Source organism: Aquarana catesbeiana, linkage group LG04 (genome assembly GCF_042186555.1).
Source record: "Aquarana catesbeiana isolate 2022-GZ linkage group LG04, ASM4218655v1, whole genome shotgun sequence".
Taxonomy (NCBI): domain Eukaryota; kingdom Metazoa; phylum Chordata; class Amphibia; order Anura; family Ranidae; genus Aquarana; species Aquarana catesbeiana.
The window spans coordinates 98,470,787-98,488,337 of record NC_133327.1 but is presented as its reverse complement, the minus strand read 5'-3'; the positions used below and the strand labels follow the sequence as shown (position 1 = coordinate 98,488,337).

General features: G+C 44.7%; 1 protein-coding gene across 1 annotated transcript; it reads left to right on the top strand.

Annotated features, from left to right (window-relative positions):
* Positions 1-5,411: 5,411 nt before the first annotated feature.
* On the top strand, positions 5,412-8,555 carry ID2 (inhibitor of DNA binding 2). Its single transcript, XM_073625410.1, has 3 exons — positions 5,412-5,901; positions 6,187-6,248; positions 8,363-8,555. Exons 1-2 carry the CDS (start codon positions 5,539-5,541, stop codon positions 6,241-6,243), a joined length of 420 nt encoding a protein of 139 aa, XP_073481511.1. The 5' UTR covers positions 5,412-5,538; the 3' UTR covers positions 6,244-6,248; positions 8,363-8,555.
* The last annotated feature ends 8,996 nt before the right edge of the window (positions 8,556-17,551 follow it).

Sequence of the window (17,551 nt, the reverse complement as noted above, 5' to 3'; positions counted from 1 at the left end):
CAATTTGTTACACTTTAAAGACACTCAATGTCAACCTATAGTGCCAGCATGAGATAAATGGAAAAAGATTAACCTCATACAGAGCAGAGGGGAATAATGCTGCCTCCTGCCTGCTTTCACTTCTCCAGACCTTAAAGTGGAAATGCTTGCTCTATTACTCAGCAAGTGAGCTGTCAGTCTTCAAACAGCACACAACCACCTTCTGTTTACCCATAGCACACGCATGGATTCCTGCATTCCTTCTAGGGACAAGCTCACCTCATTATCAGGCTTCAGACTATTTTAGCTGAAGATTTCTATTTACCTCTAAATAGTATCAGCTATAGGGGAGTGCGCTCCTGTAAAAGCTATTAGATGGCTGCCCAATGTAGGTAAGCTCAATGTGCATTACGGATAAGATGTACTGAGAGACAGGTGCCTGCCTGGCAAATGATCCCATAGGATGGAAAATGTCTTGCAATTTTCTTCTCCTGTACGTGGATACAGCAGAGATAATCTGGCACCAGGTGGTAGTGCCTTAGAGGCAGTAATGAGGAGATCACCCAACATGCACTGAATAATGACTCTACATATACGAGTAAACAGAGGATTGTTCGGGAAATATCATACTGACCAGGTGGTTGTTCTAGGGCAGGGATATGCAATTAGCGGACCTCCAGCTGTTGCAGAACTACAAGTCCCATGAGGCATAGCAAGACCCTGACAGCTACAAGCATGACACCCAGAGGCAGAGGCATGATGGGACTTGTAGTTTTGCAACAGCTGGAGGTCCGCTAATTGCATATCCCGGTTTTAGGGTAACTATAATTGTACTGATTGATGCAAACGGCGTAACCAGGCCAACATCCAACAACAGGCACACATCAGACTAAAACTAAACTAGGAAAGGGTGAAAACATTATCCTACCCAGAAACTTGGGAAATCCGTGTGACCATATAATCATGGCAAGGGAAGACTCCCACTATGCCAACATCCAAAAATTGAATATAAGGATTGGGAAAAAAATCTAAAAAAATAGGCAGATTTTATAGGCACATCATGAGGCAGTGAATATGAAAAAACATATCTTTATTACAAAAAAGTTTAAAAAAACCTATACACATTTAGACAACACCTTATATAGAGACAAGGTCAGCAGATACCCAATATACCAGACATGATCCAACAGCTCCTCCACGTCTGCTTGTCAACACGTTTCACAACATAGCTTCCTCAGGGCACACTGGGTAGGTGCTGTATTAGCACCTACCCAGTGTGTCCTGAGGAAGCTATTTTGCGAAACGCGTTGACAAGCAGACATGGAGGAGCTGTAGGATCATATTTCAATATAGATATATCTATATATTTATCTACATATGTAACAATCCAAACATCATGTCTGGTATATTGGGTATCTGCTGACCTTGTCTCTATATAAGGTGTTGTCTAAATGTCTATATTATTTTTTTACTTTTTGTAATAAAGATATGTTTTTTTCATATTCACTGCCTCATGATGTGCCTACAAAATCCACCTATTTTTTGAGATTTTTTCTCAACTTCAAACTTCTTACAGCACGTACATTACCATCGATGATGGGGTCGTTCTCCTTGTTCCAGCAATGCAAATAAAGATAGCTTTCTAAACACCCCATTGCTGTCAGAGAGATTACTCACCATCAGTTCTTACCTTTAATCACATAAGGATCGGAAGGATTTAGCCCCCTAATGACCAGGCCATTTTTTGTGATACGCCACTGCGCCGTTTTGACTGACAAGTTGCGCGGTCGTGCAACGCTGTACCCAAACAGAATGTATGTCCTTTTTTCCCACAAATAGAGCTTTCTTTTGGTGGTATTTGATCACTTCTGCTGTTTTTATTCTTTGCGCTATAAACAAAAAAGAGCGACAATTTTGAAAAAAAAAAACTATATATTTTACTTTTTGCTATAATAAATATCATCAAAAAAATATAAAAAAAAATAATTTCTTACTAAGTTTAGGCCAATGTGTATTCTTCTACATATTTTTGGTAAAAAAAAAAAAAAAATCACAATAAACGTATTGGTTTGTGCAAAAGTTATAGCTTTTTTTTTTTTTTTTTTTTTTACTAGTAATGGCGGTGATCAGCGATTTTTAGCAGGGCTGCGACATTGCGGCAGACAGATCGGACACTTTTTTGGGACCAGTGACATTTATACAGCAATCAGTGCTATAAAAATGCACTGATTACTGTATACATGACACTGGAAGGGAAGGGGTTAACACTAGTGATGATCAAGGGGTTAACTGTGTTCCCATGTCCTCCTCTGTCATGCCTGCAATCCTCCATGTCCTTCTGCACACTCTGCTCCCCCCCCATGTCCTCCTCTGTCATGACTGCAATCCCCCATGTCCTCTATATCATGCCTGCACCCCCCCCCCCCCCCATGTCCTCTATGTCATGCCTGCACTCCCCCCATGTCCTCTGTGTCATGCCTGCACTCCCCCATGTCCTCTATGTCATGCCTGCACTCCCCCCATGTCCTCTATGTCATGCCTGCACTCCCCCATGTCCTCTATGTCATGCCTGCACTCCCCCCATGTCCTCTATGTCATGCCTGCACTCCCCCATGTCCTCCATGTCATGCCTGCACTCCCCCCATGTCCTCTATGTCATGCCTGCACTCCCCCATGTCATGCCTGCACTCCCCCCCATGTCCTCTATGTCATGCCTGCACTCCCCCATGTCCTCTATGTCATGCCTGCACTCCCCCCATGTCCTCTATGTCATGCCTGCACTCCCCCATGTCATGCCTGCACTCCCCCCCATGTCCTCTATGTCATGCCTGCACTCCCCCATGTCCTCTATGTCATGCCTGCACTCCCCCCATGTCCTCTATGTCATGCCTGCACTCCCCCCATGTCCTCTATGTCATGCCTGCACTCCCCCCATGTCCTCTATGTCATGCCTGCACTCCCCCCATGTCCTCTGTGTCATGACTACACTCCCCCCCCCATGTCCTCCTCTATATTATGCCTGCACTCCCCCCCATGTCCTCTATGTCATGCCTGCACTCCCCCATGTCCTCTATGTCATGCCTGCACTCCCCCCATGTCCTCTGTGTCATGAGTGCACTCCCCCCCCATGTCCTCCTCTATGTCATGCCTGCACTCCCCCATGTCCTCCTCTATGTCATGCCTGCACTTCCCCCCCATGTCCTCTATGTCATGCCTGCACTCCCCCATGTCCTCCTCTATGTCATGCCTGCACTTCCCCCCCATGTCCTCTATGTTATGCCTGCACTCCCCCATGTCCTCTATGTCATGCCTGCACTTCCCCCATGTCCTCTATGTCATGCCTGCACTCCCCCCATGTCCTCTATGTCATGCCTGCACTCCCCCCATGTCCTCTATGTCATGCCTGCACTCCCCCCATGTCCTCTATGTCATGCCTGCACTCCCCCCATGTCCTCTGTGTCATGAGTGCACTCCCCCCCCCCCCATGTCCTCCTCTATGTCATGCCTGCACTCCCCCGTGTCCTCCTCTATGTCATGCCTGCACTTCCCCCCCATGTCCTCTGTGTCATGCCTGCACTCCCCCATGTCCTCTATGTCATGCCTGCACTCCCCCATGTCCTCTATGTCATGCCTGCACTCCCCCCCATGTCCTCTATGTCATGCCTGCACTTCCCCCATGTCCTCTATGTCATGCCTGCACCCCCCCCCATGTCCTCTACGTCATGCCTGCACTCCCCCATGTCCTCTATGTCATGCCTGCACTCCCCCATGTCCTCTATGTCATGCCTGCACTCCCCCCATGTCCTCTATGTCATGCCTGCACTCCCCCCATGTCCTCTGTGTCATGAGTGCACTCCCCCCCCCCCCATGTCCTCCTCTATGTCATGCCTGCACTCCCCCATGTCCTCCTCTATGTCATGCCTGCACTTCCCCCCCATGTCCTCTATGTCATGCCTGCACTCCCCCATGTTCTCTATGTCATGCCTGCACTCCCCCATGTCCTCTATGTCATGCCTGCACTCCCCCCCATGTCCTCTATGTCATGCCTGCACTTCCCCCATGTCCTCTATGTCATGCCTGCACCCCCCCCCATGTCCTCTATGTCATGCCTGCACTCCCCCATGTCCTCTATGTCATGCCTGCACTTCCCCCATGTCCTCTATGTCATGCCTGCACTCCCCCATGTCCTCTATGTCATGCCTGCACTCCCCCCATGTCCTCCTATGTCACTCTATGTCATGCCTGTACTCCCCATGTCCTCCTATGTCACTCTATGTCATGCCTGTACTCCCCATGTCCTCCTATGTCACTCTATGTCATGCCTGTACTCCCCATGTCCTCCTATGTCACTCTATGTCACTCTATGTCATGCCTGTACTCCCCATGTCCTCCTATGTCACTCTATGTCACTCTATGTCATGCCTGTACTCCCCATGTCCTCCTATGTCACTCTATGTCATGCCTGTACTCCCCATGTCCTCCTATGTCACTCTATGTCACTCTATGTCATGCCTGTACTCCCCATGTCCTCCTATGTCACTCTATGTCATGCCTGTACTCCCCATGTCCTCCTATGTCACTCTATGTCATGCCTGTACACCCCATGTCCTCCTATGTCACTCTATGTCACTCTATGTCATGCCTGTACTCCCCATGTCCTCCTATGTCACTCTATGTCATGCCTGTACTCCCCATGTCCTCCTATGTCACTCTATGTCATGCCTGTACTCCCCATGTCCTCCTATGTCACTCTATGTCACTCTATGTCATGCCTGTACTCCCCATGTCCTCCTATGTCACTCTATGTCATGCCTGTACTCCCCATGTCCTCCTATGTCACTCTATGTCACTCTATGTCATGCCTGTACTCCCCATGTCCTCCTATGTCACTCTATGTCATGCCTGTACTCCCCATGTCCTCCTATGTCACTCTATGTCATGCCTGTACTCCCCATGTCCTCCTATGTCACTCTATGTCATGCCTGTACTCCCCATGTCCTCCTATGTCACTCTATGTCATGCCTGTACTCCCCATGTCCTCCTATGTCACTCTATGTCATGCCTGTACTCCCCATGTCCTCCTATGTCACTCTATGTCATGCCTGTACTCCCCATGTCCTCCTATGTCACTCTATGTCATGCCTGTACTCCCCATGTCCTCCTATGTCACTCTATGTCATGCCTGCACTCTGCGCTCTGACAGTGTGAATCCATCGCAGGCTATTTACTAGCACAGCTGAGATCACACGGACACGCCCCCCGTTGCCCTTAATTGGTTTAGAACGCGGAAGGGATTCGCATTCCGTGAGTCTAATCCCCTTCCAATCACAAATCTCCGCCGTTCCTTCCAGCCAACCAGAACGCCGTGTACCGCCCACCTGTCAGCCGCCTCGCGCTGGGGTATATAAGTGAAAGCCGAGCGTTCTGCAGCTCATTCTGAGCTAATCAAGAAAGGAGAATAAGGAGTGTGAGAGCTGGAGAGGGACCGCTGAGCGCTCTTCTCCCTGTCCCTGTCTGTGTCTGTGTGTCGGGGGATCCTCTGTCTATAGAGCCGGCACTATGAAAGCTTTCAGCCCCGTCCGATCCGTCAGGAAAGGCAGCATAACGGAGCACAGTCTGGGCATCTCCCGGAGCAAAACGCCGGTGGACGATCCCATGAGCCTTCTGTACAACATGAATGACTGCTACTCCAAGCTGAAGGAGCTGGTGCCCAGCATCCCCCAGAACAAGAAGGTCAGCAAGATGGAAATTCTGCAGCATGTCATCGATTACATCTTGGACCTGCAGATCGCCCTGGACTCACACCCTACCATCGTCAGCCTGCACCACCCGAGGATGGGCACCACCTCCTCCTCTTCCCCCTCCACCACCAGGACCCCACTCACCACCCTCAACACAGACATCAGTATCCTGACATTGCAGGTACGAGAAGCTGATCCCTATGATGATCCCTACCCTACATCCCATCCCATGCATCCTCTGTATATGCATTGTCCTGGCTCTCCTCCATCTGGACTGCACACACTTTCCTTCTGCATTGTACCCCCCCCCCACCCCCTATTACCCCCATAGCCAGGTGTCTCCTCTCCTCCTTCTTCCCCCTGCTGCTTTGTGTATGTGCTCCCCTCCTCCACCTCCCCCTCTCCTAGCAGACTGTCAGCCTCTGTTGGCTCCCATCTTCTTACACGTGCTTGTTTTCTCTTGCAGGCGTCTGATTTATCGGCAGAGTTTATCACGAATGACAGCAAAGCTCTTTGTCCTTAAAAATGGTGAGTGTCTAATGTGTGGTGTGATTGTGGGGTGCGTGTATGTGGGGGGCTGGTGAGAGGATGATCAATCTTACCAAGAAAGATACTCCACCATCTACTGGGATACTCCAACATTTCATCACAATACTGGACGTTCTATGGACCTACTGAAGGTTCTGTTGGGAATTGCCGTCAATCTGAACATTCTAGTATCCCCTTTTTTACTCTAGAGGAACCTTTTTGACATTTTCAGGTCTCAGAGGATCTCTGCTAAGTTGTTAATTGGGGGTCACTGGGGGGGGAAAATGCTCCTCCCACTTAGTGGTCAGTGGGAAGAATGCCCCCTTCAGTTGGGTGGTCGTAGGGAAGAATGCTTCTTATGTTGCGGAGAAATGCCCCCCTTCAGTTGTGTGATCAGTGGGAAGAATGCCCCCCCCCCTCGATTGGGTGGTTAAAGGGGAAGAATGCTCCTTACATTGGTGGCTAGTGGGAAGCATGCCCTTGCGCTTGGGTGGGGAGGAATGCCCCCTTCGGTTGGGTGGTTGGTCAATGGGGAAGAATGCTTCTTATATTGGTGAGAATGCTCCTTGCAGTTGGGTGGTCAGTGGGAAGAATGCCCCTTTCGATTGGGTGGTCAAAGGGGAAGAATGCTTCCTATGTTGGTGAGAATGCTCCTTACATTGGTGGGAAGCGGATGGACGGTGGGGAGGAATGCCCCCTTCAACTGGTTGGTCAATGGGGAAGAATGCTCATTGCGGTTGGGTGGGGAGGAATGCCCACTTCGGTTAGGTGTTCGGGGGGAGGAGGAGGAATGCCCTCTTTTATTGGTTGGTCAGTGGGGAAGAATGCTTATTTCATTGGTGATCATGCCCCCTTCGGTGGGAAGAATGCTCTAAACTGATGAACGTGCTCCTTATGGTTGGACGGTCAGTTGGAAGGATGCACCATCTTGCGGTTGGGTGGTCAGTAGGTAGCATGCACCCTTTACAGATGGCTATAAGGATAACTGGCCTCATGCAGCTGGCTCTGCCAAGTGGCACAGGCCCCGGAACTATGCAGACACTTATCAAACAGGAGGTCAATCAGTTGCAGCTCAAAGAACCTTAACTGTAAAATTGAACCCTGCCTGAGACTGGCTGCGATATCGGGATACTGAATGTTCAGATTTATGGCACATCCTATTAGGATATTGAATTTAGGATACTCTAAAAGGTCTATTAGGGTAGTGAACGCTCTGTTGGATGTGCTGTCATTGCTGAACATTCAATTTATACTTCCCATTCAGTTTGAGCGGTCCATCTTTCTCCCTTCTGTCACAGGCAGAGTAAGTGGCGGAGAGTCGGCCCTAATGCCTTAAATGTTTGTGGGCTCCTGCCATCACGTCTAAGTGGCTCCATTTAATCAAATAATTGATGCAAGCAGTACACTGGCGCCTACGTGCTTAGATCCAAGAAAATGGCTTAAACGCGTGGTGTGTTGGGTTTTTTTTTATTTATTTTTTTTATATCTGCTTTAACCAGTACTGTCTAAGCAGCCTGCCCAGTCCTCCTCCTCCCTTCCTTTTTTTTTTTTTCTTTTTCTCTCCCCTTATTACCTGTGCAGTGCCTAGCAGTCTGTACTAGTCTTCATTATTATGCTGTGTCCCTTTTATAATAACTACTGCTATACCCAGCAGCCTGCCCTGATCTCATTCCGTATTCCACTTTCGGTGTCCCTCCTTATAACCAGTACTCAATGCCCTGGTCGTCTTCCCTTTTTTTTTTTTGTTATGCCCACCATGACTCTTATTGGTCCAAGTACCTTGCAGCAAAATAAGACAAATGATTTTGCTTTCTCTCCAAATGTAGTATTGTGCTGTTTGTATACAAGTGTCAGTTGTATGTGATCTGTAGAATGTTCTTGTAGTAAGCCTGATGGGGGTGATCGGAGATGTGTGGGGTCTAGCATGTGACCTAGCAGTGTGGGTGAAGCTGCCTGTAGCGTGGGAAGGGTTAATCCCCAGCTCCTGTGTACATCTGGAGGACTGGGTTCGCCCCCAGTGAGTGTTTGGTTAAATGTTCAGTGTGGCTTCCTCACTGGCGCCAGTCTGTCTCCTGATCGCTTCCACTAAAGGCCTCCTTCTCAATCTCTTGCAGGTGTTCCGATTGACTGTTTTTCTTTGCACAACATGGCTACAAGACTTCTCTATTTCATTATTTGAGTACTGCATTTGTACAGAAGCTTGTGGAAGAGGGGGGATCCGTGTGGCTATGAAAAGGGACTCGCATCCAGTTTTTATTTCTCATCACCCCCCCACCCCTGAATTTTTTTTTTTTTTTTTTTTTCTCAGTCAATCTTTGGACTGCTTATTTATGAAAGACTTTAATTCACCTTTCCTAATACAGGGAAGGCTTGAAATCTACTATATTCTCTCCTGCAATGGGGAGTGGAAGCTAAAAAAAGTTACCACAAGGGATTTGCCACTTTACCAACAGCTATTTTAATGCCTTTTTATTTAATAAAAGGTGAAGCATCAGGCAATGCGGACGGGAGTTAAAGTTGTATGAGATAAGATGTCTCCTCCAGGACTGAAATGAAAAATGTGTGTGTATATAGATTATTAAATAAGAAAATTGTGAACTCTTTAACATTCCAAGTCTTTTCCCCTCCCTTGTACAGTGGCAGAGATTTTTATTTCTGCAAAATGTGTAATAAGAAAAATTTAATCATGCTAAACTTTTTATAAAAGTTTGGTTGTAAAAGCTTTTTTTTTTTTTTTTTTTTTTTTTTTTTTTTTTTTTTTTTTTTTTATACAGAATAAATCAATGGTGTCTATTGAAATGATTTTTTTTTTTTTATTTTTTTTTTAGTCTTTGTGGGTTTATTCTAATAAAGGTATTGCCAATATGTTAAAAATGGTTAACGGGAATCCTTTTCTTTACCTGTGTACAGATATTCCTCCAACAGATCCTTTATATGAATCACACTAATTGACTTAAGCAAGTAAATGATTGTCTAACAGACTTTGCACTGCTCAGTTGGATCAGGTCACACATGATCTATAAGGTTATTGAACAAACCATGCAGAACATAAAAGAAACTTGCAACTCACCCCAGCCTTATGTCTGTACCAACTTGGAAGTGAATTGCTGTCAGTTTGGCATGGGGTCCTGACCTAACCGTTCTTCTGTCCCCTCGAAATAGGCTGTAGCTGGTTGGGAGGTATTTGGAGATATAAATTATTTGCACCCAAAGCAGCTGCCTCTACTGCCTTTGCATGTCATTTGTTTTTTATTAGGTGACTGGGGAATAGGTTGCACTCAAAGACCCCCACTTTTTTTTTTTTTCAGCTGAGCTATGTCTGTAATCCCTTGATCAGGCTGGAGTAATGGGAGTTAGGTTAAAATAACCATTATGTTACTGATTAAACCTTGGCTCCTCTTGGAAAAAGATTTAACATCTCCCATAAGAATTGAATTATCCCCTGTAATAGTCCCCCCCTGATTCATTTGTAGAATTCTAGGTTCTTCTGCCCTAGTTTGAACTCTGTATTGATGTCCAGCATTATTTATGCTTGGAGTAAGTTTGAGAACCCCTTATCCATTTTAGTCGATCCCTATGGTGGTAGACCTGGTGTTTAACAAGCCATCAAAATTTGAGTACATTATACAGTTAACCCAATGTAAAAATAAAAGTATTAGGCTGGTCATAGACAGCAGAATGTAGTTGGCACATAATTTAGGACCATGTATACCCATGATGGCAACGATAATGTACTAAACACACCCACAGTGTGAGCTGGATTTCAAGTAAATAAAAATGATTTGCTCAATGTGGGGCTGTCTGTACAGATCCCATACTGCCTATAGGTACCATGTAACTGATCGGCTATTTCTAGTTGTGGTTGACAAGAAGATGCTAGACAGGTCAGACTTTGGGATTAATGTGCGCAAAAAAAAAAAAAAAAAAAAAACCTACCTGCATTGTTAATGCAACACTCCAAATCTTTGCCTGTGGTGTTGATGCAGAGCTCAAATCCCAATGAACCTTGCTCTTTTTGAAGCCTATATGCCCACACTTAGAGGTTGAATGGTACCTGATCAATATAATAACCAACATTTCTCTATTCTCATATAAACTGCTCAAGGTACGATCAACACATTATTGCTTTTGGAACTGACTTGCCTCAAACTAACAAATGCTATTCATATATGGGGAACTACAGCTGTTGGCAGCTACTACTGTCCCACGTCTATGGGGTCCTGTGCGAGAGTTGTACATGCTCATTATCTGGAGGCGAAAACTGAATTTCTTGTCACGTTCCTTTATCTGTTCTTGCTAGTGAGGCTTAATAATAATTAAAGTATACCAGTGAGATAATAATAAAAAAAAGTATACTAGTGAACTAAACTAACATCCCAAATGTAGAATAGGTGTGAAAGGAAACTTTTGCACAGGCTAGTCCTACAGCAACTGCTGTCAATAAGACCACTAAAATGTGTAATTTGCCCCTTTAAAAAAAATCTTTAGTGGTAGAGCGTCCTGTTCTACTGGAAACCATGGATGACCCAAAAAATTGCAGCTGTTACCATACTGTAAGTCCCACCATGGCAGGACAACGCGGTTTAGGAACTCTTAGACTCCATACACACTATTATTACACTTTTCTGCAGAATTTGTCTTCAGATTTACCAAAACCATTTAGTGCGAGGGCTTGCCTGATTGCAAACAAATTGAAACTCTTAAGGTTTGATCTCATATGGTTTTGGTAAATCTGCAGACAATCCAATAGTGTGTATGGGGCTTAAGTGACGGGAAGGCTCTCTGCAGTGAAGGAATGCAGTGTCTCTGTATAATAAGCAGAAGAGGTTTTTATCCTGCCGTCAGTGGACAGAAGGGGTTAACGTAGCTGCCTGGGGATTGCCTGCTGCAAGGACTCTGAAAGGAAGCCTCCTCACCTGTATGCTGGAACACTTTAACCTGAGTTAAACAGGTGTTTGGGAGGCGCCAAACAGTCTGGAGCAGCTGCCCTTCCTTGCCCTTGACACAAAATCCATCTCCCAAGCCTGGGAGCCAGACCAGTACTGATCTAATCCAAACACTGCACTGACAGCTCTGCAGCCAAGAAGGCAGCTGAGGAGGAGAAAGCCTTTCATGGTTTATCAGTGAACCCAAAACATGAACACGGCTCTGACAAAACGTATACAAGAAAGCTAAGGAGAGGCTCTTTCTGGCTGGGCTTCTCTAACCACACAAAGTACTCACATGTTCTACAAACATTGAAGTGTTTTAATGGTAGACGTGGGTCCCATCATAGTTCACGGGACCTGATAATGATTCCATCCCCCCCCTCAAACACTGCTGGCTGTCTTACATCGCATTGCTACATTTACAGTCAAATTTGAGAAACCTTCACTAGGAGGATTCATTTGTGACACATTGCTGAGGTTGGAAACCTTGCTCCAAGATTTAAAAAAAAAAAAAAGTTTTTTTTGGCAAAACCTTATTACTATCTGTCACTATCATTACAACAAATTTATAAAGAAATACCACCAGATCAGTGATAAGAAAAGTGGAAGTAAATAAGATCTCTTACATTTTGGAATAAACTCTGTTCCTTTTTACTGTTCCTTTTTCCCATTTACATGCCCCTTACTGACACGTACATAAATCTGTCGCAAGTTGTGCCATTTGTCACACTACCCTGAGACAAATTTCTATTAAAGTGGTTGTAAAGGTTCAGTTTAAAAAAAAAAAAAAAAAATTATATATATATTTATTTATTTCAGGTACTTATATAGCGCCATCAATTTACGCAGCGCTTTACATATACATTATACATTCACATCAGGCCCTACCCACAAGGAGCTTACACTCTAAGGTCCCTAACTCACATTCATGCATACCAGGGACAATTTAGACAGGATCCAATTAACCTACCAGCATGTCTTTGGAGTGTGGGAGGAAACCCACGCAGGCACAGGGAGAACATGCAAACTGCAGGCAGGTAGTGTCGTGGTTGGGATTTGAACCAGCGACCCTTCTTACTGCTAGGTGAAAGTGCTATGATCTCTGAAGCTCCTCCAGAGTTACCATGGGCCTCTTGGCTGCTTCTCTGATTAACCACTAAGCCACCGCCCACCGTCATATGACAGCGGGACGAGGCTTCTCTTATTCTGGGCGGACGTCATATGACGTGATCGCCCTCCCGAGCCACTAGGGGGCGCGCGTGCGTACCCGGTGCGCGTGCCCGGCGGCCGCGATGTCCGCCGGGCACCCTGCGATTGCCGGGTAACAGAGCAGGACCGTGGATCTGTGTATGTAAACACAGATCCACGTCCTGTCAGAGAGGAGAGGAGACCGATGGCGTGTCCCTAGTACATAGGGACACCGATCGGTCACCTCCCCCAGTCAGTCCCCTCCCCCCACAGTTAGAATCACCTCCCTAGGTCATACATTAACCCCTCGATCGCCCCCTAGTGGTTAACCCCTTCCCTGCCAGTCACATTTACACAGTAATCAATGCAATTTTATAGCATGGATCGCTGTATAAATGTGAATGGTCCCAAAAATGTGTCAAAAGTGTCCGATATGTCCGCCGCAATATCGCAGTCACAATAAAAATCGCAGATCGCCGCCATTACTAGTAAAAAATAAATAAATAAATAAAAATGCTATAATTCTATCCCCTATTTTGTAGACGCTATAACTTTTGCGCAAACCAATCAATATACGCCTATCGCGATTTTTTTTTTACCAAAAATATGTAGAAGAATACGTATCGGCCTAAACTGAGAAAAAAATTTGTTAAAAAAAAAAAAATTGGATATTTATTATAGCAAAAAGTAAAAAATATTGTGTTTTTTCAAAATTGTCCCTCTTCTTTTGTTTATAGCGCAATAAATAAAAACCGCAGAGGTGATCAAATACCACCAAAAGAAAGCTCTATTTGTGGGGAAAAAATGATAAAAATTTCATTAGGGTGCAGTGTAGCATGACCGCGCAATTGTCATTCAAAGTGCGACAGCGCTGAAAACTGAAAAATGGCTTGGGCAGGAAGGGGGTGAAAGTGCCCTGTATTGAGGTGGTTAAAGGGGTTATAAAGGCTCAGGGTTTAAAAAAGAAAAAAGCAAACATGTCATACTTACCTCTTTTTTGCAGTTGGTTTTGCACAGAGGGGCCTCAATCCTCCTCTTCTGGGGTCCCTCAGCAGCACTCCTGGCTCCTCCTCTCTTCTCAAGTGCTTCCTTGGAGAAGCACTCTCCTTCGTGGACACCCGTGTGGGCGCACTCCTGTGTCCTGCTGCTACGTCCGTAGACATAGACAGCAGGACTTGGCTCTGGTGCCTGCATCATTGGATTTGATTGACAGCAAATGGAGCCAATGGCTGCGCTGCTATCAATCTATCCAATCAGGACATGAGACACTGGCTGGAGCTGGTGTGCTTGTTCTCATCATGGGAATTATGGGGCTCAGGTAAGTATATAGGGGGGAACTGCTGCAGCACAGTTTTTTAACCTTAATGCATAGAAGGCATTAAGGTAAAAAAAAACGGCAAGGGTTTACAACCCCTTTAAGTATCTTAAGCTGGCCATACATGATACAATTTTCTTATTCAATTTCCTTTAGAAATTCCTTCAACTACCGTATTTTTCACTCCATAAGACACACCTGACCATAAGACGCGTCTAGGTTTTAGAGGAGGAAAGCAAGAAAAAAAATATTCTGAACCAAATGGTGTACTAAAATATTTACCAGTGTCCATGAAATGCAGCCTCACTCTCAGATAGAAGACAGAGCAGCCCGAGCGGCCACAGCGGTCGTACTCCATTCGGCCGCTCAGGCTGCTCTGTCTTCTATCTGTGACAGACTCAGCCAAGTAACAGGTGACAGGCTCAGCTGGGAGATCGCCCGGCGCTTGCGGGAGATGGCTGGCCCGGTATTCTAACATGGTGGTGGCGGGGGGAGGCCTGGTCACAGTATTCACTCCATAAGATGCACAGACATTTTCCCCCATTTCTTTGGGGGGAAAAAAAAAGTGCGTCTTATGGAGCGAAAAATACAGCCCAATTGCATTCAAATGGAAAGTGTTTAGGTATGACCTCATATTATATGGTTTTGGTAAATCTAAAAAGGAAAATTGGATAATGTATGGCCAGCCTAAGACCCTTTTTAAATTTCATAGTAAATGTTTGTATTTTAGCTGAGCTCCCATTCACACAGCATACCTAAAAATACTTTAAAAAAATTTTACTGTTTCTGGAATTTTTAGGTTTCTTTGGAGCAGGTTTATACATAGGAATCTATGCGCAGTTTGTATTGCTTAGAATAGTTTGCATTGTGCAATTAGGGGAGAGATTTGTTTTACATTTGCCATGTAAGATCCAAGCCTTGAGATCCCTAATTTAGACAGTGTGCACATCTAGTTTGCAACTGCTAATGAAAACATGCCAGCGCAGTACAGGCAGGGTTAATTATAGTAAAAGTGGTTCCCTAGCCCCCTCCCAAACATTACATAGAAAGCCAAAAGCTGAGTAAGATTTTTTTCAGCAAGTATAAAGGTAAACAACAATTTTTTTTTAAGGATTAGTTCACCTTTGCAATAAACAATGAAGTAAAGGGTGACCTGTACTTTTAGAAACACTGTATATAGCTTTAATATAGTTTCATTTAATTGCCATACCTGTAGGTTCATTGCAGTTTTCCCAGAGCCTAGGAAAATTACTACTGGGATTGATTGGTTCTGCCCTGCCTGTGATCTGGGATGCCCCCAGGTGACAGAGAGAGCACTGCGCATGTGCAAGGCTTGGAAGAGGGAATGCCCTTGTTCCAGTAATGTTACTTCTAGCCCTAGCCAATATAATGTAGACTGGGACTTCCACAAGTGCTACTTCTAGCCCCGAACAGTACATTGAGGACTGGAACTTCCACAAATGCTAATTCCACCCCTAACCAATGCAATGCGGACTGGGACTTCCACAAGAGTTAATTCTAGCCCTAACCAATGCATTTCGGACTGGGACTTCCACAAGTATTACTTCTAGCCCCAAACAGTACATTGAGGACTGGGACTTCAACAAATGCTAATTCTACCCCTAACCAAGGCAATGCGAAGTGGGACTTTTACAAGAGTTCATTCTAGCCCTAACCAAGGCAATGAGGACTGGGACTTTTACAAGAGTTAGTTCTAGCCCTAACCAATGCAATGTGAAGTGGGACTTTTACAAGAGTTCATTCTAGCCCTAACCAAGGCAATGTGAAGTGGGACTTTTACAAGAGTTCATTCTAGCCCTAACCAAGGCAATGTGAAGTGGGACTTTTACAAGAGTTCATTCTAGCCCTAACCAAGGCAATGTGAAGTGGGACTTTTACAAGAGTTCATTCTAGCCCTAACCAAGGCAATGCGAAGTGGGACTTTTACAAGAGTTCATTCTAGCCCTAACCAAGGCAATGTGAAGTGGGACTTTTACAAGAGTTCATTCTAGCCCTAACCAAGGCAATGTGGACTGGGACTTCCACAAGAGTTCATTCTAGTCCTAACCAATACAATGTGGACTGGGACTTCCACAAGTGAATGTAATTCAGATATTTTGTGGGTACCCCTAGAGCCTGCATCTCCCGTTTTTTTAATGACAGAGCTGCATTATATATATTGGTGAATTCAGTCCGTTGTCGAACCCTGGGTAGAATAAATATTATATATTATGATTTCCATAGTGAATACCATTTACAAACGCATTTACTGTGCCCATCACGTGTCAAAGGAGTTCTCAACACACCTCAACATACTGAAAAATGAACTGCAGGGCATGCTCTGAATTCTAGTTCTCTATTCAGTAGTATATACATAGTATATTACTTCTATATGCTCATACATTAATATGAAGGTAATAGCATATTCCAATACAAACCATGGAACTCCACGTACGCAAAATATAAAAGGGAAGGTGTTCCGTTATTTATTAGTAATGCAATTAAAGTGGATTAAAAAAAAAAAAATCATCGTTACGTCCATATGTACAACCAATAAATCAGGCTAAGGCTTGGTTCACACCTATGCATTTTTTAGTGCATTTTCAGTTTTGCAGAAACACACTACATTTAACATGGTTTCCTATGGATGTAGTGCACATTTGTGCATTTTATGGAAAGGGACAGGTTTTTTTTTTTTTTTTTTCTGGTTTTTGGTTCCATAGACTTCAATGGTTTAAAAATGTGTATTGAAAAATGCAAAATGCAACTGCACTATGCAAACTGCAACGTGCATAAGTGTGAACCAGGTTTTAGAGTAAGAATGGCAACACTGCATTTATCAGGATTGAGCTCTACTGAACTGTACAGTGCTATTAGCAAGCCTAACATGTTTCAAGCATTTAGTTCTGAGATGGAAGGTTCTTAGGCAGGCTTAATGAAGGGGTAGACCAGGGGGAGGGGCCTGCTCTAATGACATGAGGTTCAGTAATGGCCCAGTGAGCAGATATGGGGAAGGGACACAGAAAGCTGCATGTCCCGACCAGTGGAGTCACCCTCTAGCTATATAGTGTGGCAGGGGTGTGTGTGAGTGCCTGAACAGAATTACAAATATTTTGGCAGATAGATCAGGTCACGTCTTTCATCGCATAGTTAGCGCTTTGCCTGGAGTTGTGATTTCACACATATTCAGTGGTAGCTTACAGTTTTATTCTCTTTATCTATGTATTTTCTCTACTAACAACATTTTTTTTCCAGCTGATAAAGATTCAAGTGCCCAGTCCCAAGAGTTACAAAGCAGACTTAACTTAGAACTTTTTATTTTTAATGCAGAATTCAAGTAGAGGTCTTATCTGCATACACCTTCAAATACATATAAAGTCTATGCACAACCTCTTTAAAGCTGTAGTAAACTCATACAGATTATAAATAAAAAAAAAAAAAAAAATCTCCCTACAAGTTAAGAGCATAATGTGCTAGTAGTATGCATTGCATACCAACACATTATGAATTACTTACCTTAAAACGAAGTCCTCCAGCAGCAAACTGTCACTGCTGTAGAGGCTTCCATCTTCACCTGGTCTTCCTTCCGGGTTTGTGGGCTCCGGCCACTTGAATGGCCGAGCCGTGATGACGTTACTCCCGCGCATGCACAGAGCACAGAGCTCTGAAGGAATAGCACGGGTATGCCGCTCAGAGCGCATGCCCCGGTGACGTCAGCGCTTGGAGCAACATTTAATATCTCCTAAATGATGCATTAAGAGATATTTCTTGTACCTACTGGTAAGCTTTATTATGAGCTTAGCTGTAGGCATAAGTATCCCAGCAGTGTTTAATAGTACTGTAAGGCTGGGATCACACTAGTGCGTATTGGA